The sequence below is a fragment of the Eucyclogobius newberryi genome, unplaced genomic scaffold, assembly GCF_026437365.1.
Source record: "Eucyclogobius newberryi isolate DKJ021-1_F unplaced genomic scaffold, fEucNew1.0.hap1 SCAF_2, whole genome shotgun sequence".
NCBI classification, from domain to species: Eukaryota; Metazoa; Chordata; class Actinopteri; order Gobiiformes; family Gobiidae; genus Eucyclogobius; species Eucyclogobius newberryi.
Genome location: NW_027315834.1, coordinates 42,391,956 through 42,402,329, shown reverse-complemented (window position 1 = coordinate 42,402,329; position 10,374 = coordinate 42,391,956). Strand labels below are relative to the sequence as shown.

The 10,374-nt window shown below is 39.9% G+C and overlaps 2 protein-coding genes across 2 annotated transcripts; both read left to right on the top strand.

The window, feature by feature from the left end:
* The first annotated feature begins 366 nt into the window (after positions 1–366).
* On the top strand, positions 367–2,199 carry LOC140367517 (bone morphogenetic protein 10-like). Its single transcript, XM_072454033.1, has 2 exons — positions 367–838; positions 954–2,199. The coding sequence occupies exons 1-2, from the start codon at positions 511–513 to the stop codon at positions 1,970–1,972; spliced, it is 1,347 nt and encodes a 448-aa protein (XP_072310134.1). The 5' UTR covers positions 367–510; the 3' UTR covers positions 1,973–2,199.
* Positions 2,200–4,248: 2,049 nt separating this feature from the next.
* Positions 4,249–9,277, top strand: smad4a (SMAD family member 4a). Its single transcript, XM_072453066.1, has 11 exons — positions 4,249–4,402; positions 5,216–5,510; positions 5,601–5,775; positions 5,862–5,891; positions 5,974–6,177; positions 6,263–6,370; positions 6,449–6,499; positions 6,574–6,757; positions 6,846–7,014; positions 7,209–7,347; positions 7,521–9,277. Exons 2-11 carry the CDS (start codon positions 5,271–5,273, stop codon positions 7,730–7,732), a joined length of 1,512 nt encoding a protein of 503 aa, XP_072309167.1. The 5' UTR covers positions 4,249–4,402; positions 5,216–5,270; the 3' UTR covers positions 7,733–9,277.
* Positions 9,278–10,374: the final 1,097 nt, after the last annotated feature.

Genomic DNA, 10,374 nt, shown 5'->3' with positions numbered 1-10,374 from the left:
GATGCCAGGTTATCAAAATGACTTAATGAACGACATTACAAAAAGACAAAAACACAATAAATGAATACATAGAGATATAAATACATACATTAATAAAGTGGCATTTATGTGTTCATAAATGTTCATGGATGTAAATTCCAACAATTTTAGTTCTCAAATGACTGTGTAAACCTCCTTAACTACTCCATAACTCCACATGCAACCATTCTGGGACAGTTGTACTTTATATACAGTATATGTGTGGTGTCACGGTTGGTGTTATGTCCCTTGTGTGGAAAGAAAGGGGGGGGGGGGGGGGCTGAGCATGGCCTTAGAGACCTCTCCAAACATGTCAGCGCATCGAACTACCCGGCCCTGCCCTCAGAACCAAACCACAAGATCATGAAGGGCAACGCTGCTTTTACAGTGGACTTCAACCTGTTCCTTGTCATCTCATGATTCAACTGTTGGCAGGTGCCTTCGTCATCGTAACTTCTCATTTAACACAATTTGGATCTTCTGCTTTCACTAATGGCATCTTGGGTTTTCTTTGGGAATTGGTTTGTCAACTCTATCATCTTTTTATTGTTGAATGATTTGAGTTGGAGCAGCCCCCTCCGGCCTCCTGGGAACCACCACAGAGCGTCCCACAAGAGAGATGGTGAAAGAATCCCCACGTTTGTTCCTCAGGATCTACAGAGCCAGTTTCTGTCCACTCTGAACCTGACAGAGCAGAGCAGGGCCCTGGTCCCCGACCTCAAGGAGCCACCTGAATACATGATGGAACTTTATGAAAGATTTTCAAAAGAACGTGCTGAATTACCCTCTGCCAACATGGTGCGCAGTTTCAAGAATAAAGGTATGTGCTTCAGTGTTTAAAAATAAGTTATTGCATGTACTGCTGTTTTTTGTCTATTCTATATCATCTTTGTTTTAAAAAAGGGAAAATACTGAAAGGTCCTTTCTGATTTCAGATTCTTCCCTGTACAGTGACACAGCTGGTGGTGTACGGATATATCCCCTGTTGTTTAACGTCTCTATGCCTCATCATGAGCACATAAGATTAGCAGAACTGCGTTTCTTCATCCAGATCCAACATGGAGCTCACCAGGGCCCTGACTGCTTAGTGACCATTTATCATGTACGTGAATGTGTTGGATGGTCAATAGGAGAGCAACTGGACATGAGAAACAGGGATAAAGAGGAGGTGCTGGACGGAAAAGATTTGGAGGAACTGGTGACAAAGCATGTCAATGCCAGAGATAATGGCTGGGTGTCATTTGACCTGACTCATGCAGTAACACATTGGCAGAAGAGTGGCTGCGCAGACCAAAGACTGGAGGTTCATATCATAAACTTGAGACGCAAAAGAGTAGCAAAAGAAACCCTGCCAGGAATAAGGAGTAACTTAGATAGAAGTACAGAAAAGAAACACAATGCTGCTTTGATCATTTTTTCAGATAATCCGGGTCAAAAAAATGACACAAAAATGAACTCGATGATTGGACATGAGCATAACGATCTGAAAAACATGGATGAGAGTGGAACTTTGTGGGAGCCAGTGTATCACAACACTGATCATCTAAACCAACAAGAATTAGAGAAACAGTCTCTGGAGGAGCTGAGCTCTAACTTTCTCTATGACTTGCCCTCCAGAATCCGCCGCAATGTGAAGAGTGACGCATGTAAAAGGATGCCACTGTTTGTAGATTTCAAAGATATTGGCTGGGACACATGGATCATCCAACCACTGGGTTACGAGGCCTATTCGTGTAAGGGAGAGTGCTACCCACCCCTGACCTCTGAGGTCACGCCCACAAGACACGCAATGGTTCAGACTCTGCTGAGCGTCAAGAGCCCTGACAGAGTGTCGCGTGCATGCTGCGTGCCCACAAAGTTAGAGCCCATCTCCCTACTTTACCATGAAAATGGAGTAATCACTTTTAATCATAAGTATGAAGGCATGGTAGTGGCTGAATGTGGCTGCAGATAGTCTTGAGTGACCATGCAATCAATAAGACTGTGAAAATGATTTAAATGTGTCATCGGTTGCTTGGCCAGAGATATATCTGTTTCAGATGACATCACAACATACTATAGGCCAGTAATGTTTAATACAGAATATAGATAGGGCAGCTAATACATGCTGTTAAAATGCATATTCTACGTGTAATATAGTGAGTTCTTGGGCCTGGTCACTACTGGGAATCATCAGTGAATTCACTTTTTAGATATTTTGCATTAAGTAGAATCATCACAGTATAATTTGAAAATCACCAATATTTGAATGCAACATTCAGTGTTATTTAAGCATGTTTTCAAATGTTAGATATATAAGTTAGTATTTGTATATAGAGATAAGGAATGTTCATATCCTCATTGCTCACCACCTGCAGTTATATAATGAAAAAACAACATTGAACATTCTATGTTCTATATTAGTGCATAACAGTACACAAATGCAGTTCCTGCAAGCTCTTTGTTAAGATTATTTTATTTTTGTTAATATTGAATGGAATTCAAGACATTTTAAAGTTGATATTGCATGGCTTTTGAACTTAATAGAAACATGACATGTTAACAATGATGTCATACCTGCACAATGTCAGAATGATGTGTTTGCGTTCTTATTTGCACTACTATGGATACATGGTGTGGAGAGCCTGTTTTTACGTATTCACCCTCTTACTCTATGCTATTATAAGCTATTAGATACTCTTAAATTATATAATAATTTATCTGTGGTATTTTAGACACTGTCATGTTTAAATGCTATGGTATTTCCCTTGTTTGTACATAACTTTTAATATTTGGGGCTCTTCAGGTCTATTGTCACTTAACATTGCTGTGAAATATATATATTTTTTGTAATAGTGCCAGAATTGTGCTTTGACTTCACACAGAAATTTAACTAACCCAATATCAAAATTGTATAAACATACAAGGCCATCCTTGAGAGGTTTTACTTCTCTTGTTGTTGTTTTATTGTCAGGTAATACAAGCACACTGTGCTTAACAGCTCCGGGCCTCATTTCTGTCCTGCCACATGCCTGGCGGGCCACTCACAGCCGCTCAGTGCCATACTGATAAGAAGGTGTCAGAGTCTGGAGTCTTGTGGACCGTCACTCAGGATGGGACGCCACTCTAAGTGGCAGCATTTGTGAAAAGTGGTGTCAGATTCCTGGTCTCCAACACTAACTGACTCTATTGACTAGACACCATCAAGTTTCCTGATGCCCTCTGAAACACACACTTCCTTTTTCTATCACAGCATGACTCTCCTATCAAGCACCCACAACCAGAGGGGGTCTAAAACTAAGGGCATTTATTTAATATTGTATTTAAGGTCCAGTTTTTGAGGATCTTTACTTTGACTCTGACACTTGAAACATACATTGCATTTCTAAATAGGCTCAAAGTACTTATTATTTTTGTGGAAGAGTTATCTGCATCTTTTGTCCCATTTAAAGCCTTATGCATCCTCTTCAGGTTGTGGGCACAAGGTTACTGATAATTTAATACATTTATACTTTTAATTATACATGGTGGACTGAACATGATAATACTAAAATATGATTTGCATCTTGTCTTTAGAAGTAACTACTTTTGAAGATGCTAAATTACGATTAACAATAGTATTCGCAATATGTAAAATAATTCATTAAATAGCTTGCATAGCTCTACAGCAAATACTTCCGTACTACAATTTAAATAATACTTGAATTCACTACATGCATTTTTATGGAGTGATATTGACCAGGGATCAAGCAATGAGATGAAAAATGGCAAATCAACAAATATCACTGGCTATTAACAATCAAAAGAAACAAATAACAATAAAGTGTTGGCAACTTTGTGAACTGGTTGAGGCAAAGTGTCACCCTAAAATGTGCACTGCACAGCCTACAACACAATGTGGTTATGTTGACTGAATTTATGTATGCATGTATGAGATTTTATCTTTATTAAAATGCAAAATGGGATTATAGCCTACTAATATAAAATCACGACCAAAAATAAAGTATGTGTCCACCCATACCACTATGAGAGGTGGTTTCTCCTGGCATTGGTTAGTAAAACAATGTATAATTGAAATTTAAGTGGTTGTAGTGTAGGCTAACTGCTATAATACTGCTGATTTGAATATAGGTTCTGCATTAATGTTCTTAACTACAACGTTCCCTCCAATTTAGACAAATATATAAATATATATACCATTGTACTTAGATTTACATCCACTCACTGCGCATGCGCATTCGTAGCACAGTGGGTGGGTGGAGGATTCTTTTTTCTTGTTTATTTTCGTGGTTAGCTAACCGCTAACAGCTAACCTTCTGTTACCTACAGCGCCTTGCTGTCAGGCTAACACGTCTTAACCATTTTGCAATTATTATAACGGAGATAACGGAGTACGCCTTATCTGGTATGCCTCTGTGAATGTTATAACTCCACCAATTGACATCTAGTATTTTATTGACTAAACAAAGAAGCAGTTTCGAAGTTTGATTAGCGTCTTGTAGCGTTAGCCTTTAGCATCAGCGTAAGTTAGCCGCAAATCACGGCCACTCACGCTATATTGTAAAAGGATATTGCAAATATATCAATATATATTTGTTCTATCTGTGACTGGGATGCCAGAACAGACTCGACTTCGAAATTAAATCAATGCAAATATGTGTTGAAAGGTGCGCGATGATAATAAAGCTCAACTAGCGTTAGCCACACGAGCTATCATTTATTTACGGCAACACGGCCAAGGCATGTATTTACGCTATTCAAATATGAACGTTATACGAAATTGGTTTCAGGGGAAATGTAAGTGCACGTAGTGTCGTTATTTGGCGGTTATTTGCATGCTGCGTGCAAATGTAATGGCCAAGGTACGAGTCGTAAACACGCTGTGGAGTAGCTTTGTTAAATCCATGGTGCCTTGGGAGGACCACTTTGACCGGATCAGCTGAACTACACTTATTTGAGGAGGAACGGTTAAATTTGTGAGAAATATGCGCGCATGTTATTGCATGCTATACCCTGTTGACCACCAGAATATTAAGTGCTTACATGTATGCCTTTGATGTCGATGCTGTCAAATGTATGCACGCTCCTCGGGATACATGACCCATTGTTGAAAATACAACATCATCTTCATACTATAACAACCTAAAATAAAACACTCTTACTAATGTCATGCACATGAAAAGCCAGTAATAATTAAGTGTTTTACTTTGGTAATTAGGTACGACATCAAAGGATACAGCCATCTCCCTTAAGGGTGAAACCTAAGGAGCAAGATGTCAATCACAAACACTCCTACAAGCAATGACGCCTGCTTGAGCATTGTGCACAGTCTGATGTGCCATCGCCAGGGAGGAGAGAGTGAGAGCTTTGCAAAAAGAGCTATTGAAAGTCTTGTCAAGAAGCTGAAAGAAAAGAAAGATGAGCTGGATTCTCTAATCACAGCCATCACTACAAATGGGGCTCACCCTAGCAAGTGTGTTACAATACAGCGGACCTTGGATGGACGTTTACAGGTATAGGTGTCTCTGGAATTTAATATTGCAATTGTATATTTATTGTGAATGGATAATTTACAAATTTGGTTTCTTCTGTCTATGTTCTAGGTTGCTGGACGTAAAGGTTTTCCACATGTAGTTTATGCTAGACTCTGGCGATGGCCTGATCTTCACAAAAATGAATTAAAACATGTGAAGTACTGCCAGTATGCCTTTGACCTCAAATGTGACAATGTATGTGTCAACCCATACCACTATGAGAGGGTGGTTTCTCCTGGCATTGGTTAGTAAAGCAATGTATTATTTGAAATTTAAGTGGTTGATTTAATGCACAGTTTAATGGGTATAACCTTAAATTGTTTTCTGCAGATTTGTCAGGACTGACCCTGTCCAGTTCAGGTAAAAGCCCCTCCCCTCTTTTTTTAGACCATTTTTAAAACTTTTGAAATATATAGTGTTTGTTGTGAACATATTTTCACAGGTCCACTTCTGGTAAAAGATGAGTATGACTATGACAACCAGCAGTCCCACTCGAGCGCTGAAAGCCACCTGCAGACAATTCAACATCCCCCATCGAGACCTGGACCTCAGGAGACATTCAGCAGCCCTGCCCTTCTGCCGCCTTCAGAAGGCAGCAGCTCAGCTTCAACTTCTGCTTTCTCTACCATCACAGCTGGACCCTCAAGTGAGATGCACTTGCTGCCTATTACAGCATTAGATCAACATATATGTGGATATTATTAATTAGACAAATGTTTTTGCGAGTACAGATCCTACTCCCAACTGGAGCAGAAGCAGTAGCTTCACCCCAGCAGCGCCTCAGCATCAAAATGGTCATCTTCAGCACCATCCACCTATGCCTCACTTGGGCCATTATTGTAAGTTTTTGCTGATTGATATCAACTAACTTAAGTTGTCATTTTGAAAATGTAAAATATACCACTATATTCTTACAGGGTCTGTTACCAACGAAATCTCATTCCAGCCTCCCATCTCCAATCATCCTGGTGTGTATCATCCATTTGTTTTAATTTAGTGACTATATATCAGTCATGATAGTATTGATTTTTGTTTGTTACAGCTCCCGAGTACTGGTGCTCAATTGCATACTTTGAGATGGATGTTCAGGTTGGTGAGACATTTAAGGTGCCCTCCACCTGCCCCATCGTGACTGTGGATGGCTATGTGGATCCATCTGGAGGCGATCGCTTCTGCTTGGGTCAGCTGAGCAATGTTCACAGGACTGAGAACATAGAGAGAGCCAGGTAACCAGGCACACTGTAACATTTATCATCCTGATATATTAACAGCTAAATAACTTCAGCTAATGTCTCCATTTTTCCCTGTGGCCAGGCTCCACATTGGAAAAGGTGTACAGCTGGAGTGCAAAGGTGAAGGAGACGTGTGGGTGCGCTGTCTGAGTGACCATGCAGTGTTTGTGCAGAGCTACTACCTGGACCGTGAAGCTGGGCGAGCCCCAGGAGACGCGGTTCATAAGATCTACCCAAGTGCTTACATCAAGGTAAAGCGGCTGTAGCGTGTGTTAAGTGTGTAGCTTGTTAACTTAATTCCCATATAAAACTGTCTTGAGAAGTGAGATATGAATATGTTTCAATATTTTTGAATGAGTTATAACAGTTTATGGCCTCTACATAATTATGACGTGTCGATAACTGTTTGTGTTCCAATTTTATGGACTGTCTTGTCTTCCTTCAGGTGTTTGACTTGCGGCAGTGCCACCGACAGATGCAGCAGCAGGCAGCCACAGCTCAGGCGGCCGCTGCAGCGCAGGCAGCAGCCGTGGCAGGGAACATTCCTGGTCCAGGGTCTGTGGGAGGCATTGCTCCGGCCATCAGTGAGTGTCGCTACCACTTAGGCTCTCATGAGCAGATTATTCTCAGTCAGGAGAACACACCGTCTTGTCAAATTAAAGTGAATCCCAACCCAAGCATCCTTATAACCATGAGCTACTGTTATAATGAGACACTACATAGCACTGCCTTAATCAGAATGTTGTGTCTGATGTAGGTCTGTCTGCTGCTGCGGGAATTGGTGTGGACGACTTGCGGCGTCTGTGCATTTTGAGGATGAGTTTTGTGAAGGGCTGGGGCCCTGACTATCCCCGGCAGAGCATTAAAGAAACACCCTGCTGGATTGAGATCCATCTACATCGAGCTCTGCAGCTCTTGGACGAGGTTCTGCACACCATGCCCATAGCTGACCCTCAGCCTCTGGACTGAGCCGACGACACAATCTGTACATACTAAACAAAGCAATTATGGGTGAAAATCAGACAACAGTTAAACTGAGCACTCCACCTTTGGTTCAGTCTGGACTGAGGACTGCAAACACTGCCATTCCGAGCTTAGTGAATTGTGTCAGCAAGAAACTCTGCACTATACCTCAAGATGCACTAGAAACATCCCTTGTGCTTAGTCCGGGAGTTCCAAACAACAACTGGAGAAATATACGGTACAAGTCACACTGAGAGGAGTTACTGCACAGTGGAATAATGCTGAAATTGAGGATGTGCATTCAACAGACAACCACTATTATCCTCCCACTGAGATGGTCTGTACCTTGAACAAATTTGGCAGAAAAACACTTGTACATCACTTTGGCTTTACCAGATATTTGATATACAAGTTTGTCTGATCAGTTCCCCTAAAATACAATAATTGGTGTAGTTCTAGTTGAGGTCTGGTCCTGTCCTCTGTTGCTCTCCCAGGCTGAGGTGACATCATTAAGTGGAGTGACTCATAAATCATGTCCCTTGTTCTTGTACAATGTAATATTTTGCTGATCGTTATCATTTAAGTTAGATTTTTTTTCTCCCCTTTTCAACAATTTTAAAGCATGCTAAAACATTGCAGAAGTGCTTTTTTTAGCAGTACATATTTTAAACTCTAAAATTACTTATGTTTTAAAGGCCTCCTTTCTTTTGATATGTAATCAAATATTTGGGAGTGTCTGCAGAGCCGCGGCGCGCGGCCGAAACTGCCATGTTGTTTTTGGCTCCTGAAACTGCGTCGCTATTTGACCGCGCCTGGTTAAGGTTAGGGTTAGGGTTAAGATTAGGGTTAGCCATGAGGCTATAACGGGCTATAAAGGAAATGCCGCGCTCCCTGAAACTGCGCGGCCATTTGACCCCGCGCGGCACTCTAGCCACGGCCCAAGTATTTTGTCTTGTGCATACAGCTTGACGTTACTAATAGTTTCATTTACTGTTTTAGCGTAGTTCATTTTTATTGCTTTTTTATTGTAAAAGGGATTTTGGATTGTTTTTGAATGATCGATCACTTCCATTTTTGTAGTCATCTTTGTGGTGGCAAATTAAAAAAATGTTTTCCTGTCATGGTCTGTACAGTACCACACCTAATAGTGATTGGTCGATATGTAATGCTTAAAACACAAGAAACCTAGAATGATCACTCTTTTGAATACAATAACCTGTGAAAGAAAAAGCAAGGAAATAACTGAGGAAGTGTAAGCCATACTGAAGCCAAATAACTAAAAGGTGAGAGGTCATCCAACTACATTCACGTCAGTATTAAGTTGCTTGCAAGTTTTCATCTTCTTGCATCATGTGTTGCCGTTTTTTTTAAAATACGTTTTACTACCTTTACAGTGATAAACCATGAAAAGAGAGAAAAAAAGTACATCTTTCAGTAAATGCAAGTTCATGCTCATAATATTTACAAATATGTCTTGCATACTCAAGTTTGAATTATGTTGGTGTTTATATGTATGAATATGTTTGAATAAAATGTATTGGGCTAACACTAGTGCTTAATATAGTCAATGAGCCACTGTCCTGTTTGAGTGCCCTTCAGACATTAACTAATAACCATAATAATTGGTCTTTGTTTAGGATTCCTTCACTAATCTTCAAGTGCATGAATCATAGGTGTATTTTACCTTTAACTTTCTCAAACATTTGAAAATAACAGTTCCTCTAATGTAGTCACTTATTGCATCACTCTCTCAATGTCTATCATACATCACGTACTGAAAATACTATCCTTTCAAAAACATACGGTGAAACTTTATTTTGAACAAGATAACGTTTATTACTGCAAAGACAAGTCACAAATCTTATGAAAACAACACTAGAAGCTAGCCTGAGCTGAGATCTGAAATATTCAGAGAAAAACAAACTACATGTGTCTGTAATAGTTTCTACAATTAGCAATACGACACACTAAATGTATTTCTTAATAAATATAAAAGTCCCCAAGTGTCATCCATGATTTTTTAAAATGTGAACTACACAATACAAATCACCCTACACGCATTGGTTTGCTTGCCAGTTGAAGAAACTAGATTATATGAAGAAAACAACACAAAAAGAAAGTCACATTAAATTTGTAATATATAATATCAGATATACATAATTAAGAAAAGGGTAAGAAAACACAAAGCACTTAAGTTAGAAAGAAAATGTTCACAAATCATAATTAGGACACAAATAAATATATTTTGATATTTACATATTTTATCTTGGGCAAATAAAAATAAAAAACCTTCCCCAAATGCCACTGCCAAATGCTTGTGCTTGCATCAGTGCGTGCTACAGATGGCCACGACTCACTAGTCACTGTCAAATGGCACTTGAAAACATCCAAATAGAAATATCAAAACGGGTCACAGCATTCAGGAAATATCAGTTGGACAAAAGGTAAAGTCTTAAGAGCGTTTTTCACTTACATTAACTGTCCTGTACAATAAAAAGCTGTCTGCAGGTTAAGGACCACGTGTAAACTAGTTTGCAAGTGTCGTTTTCAGTGAATAATTGTAATCAGTGTTCAGTCCTGGGTTCCTCAATGCTCAAACCTATGGTCCACCGTCACCCAACAGTCACCCAACAGTCACCCAACAGTCA

Coding starts and splice junctions, on each gene's coding strand:
- smad4a (XM_072453066.1), top strand. CDS start 5,271: ATGTCAATCACAAACACTCCTACAAGCAATGACGCCTGCTTGAGCATT. Junction 7,015..7,208: donor ACCCAAGTGCTTACATCAAG/GTAAAGCGGCTG, acceptor GTCTTCCTTCAG/GTGTTTGACTTGCGGCAGTG. Junction 7,348..7,520: donor AGGCATTGCTCCGGCCATCA/GTGAGTGTCGCT, acceptor TGTCTGATGTAG/GTCTGTCTGCTGCTGCGGGA.
- LOC140367517 (XM_072454033.1), top strand. CDS start 511: ATGGCATCTTGGGTTTTCTTTGGGAATTGGTTTGTCAACTCTATCATC. Junction 839..953: donor GCGCAGTTTCAAGAATAAAG/GTATGTGCTTCA, acceptor TTCTGATTTCAG/ATTCTTCCCTGTACAGTGAC.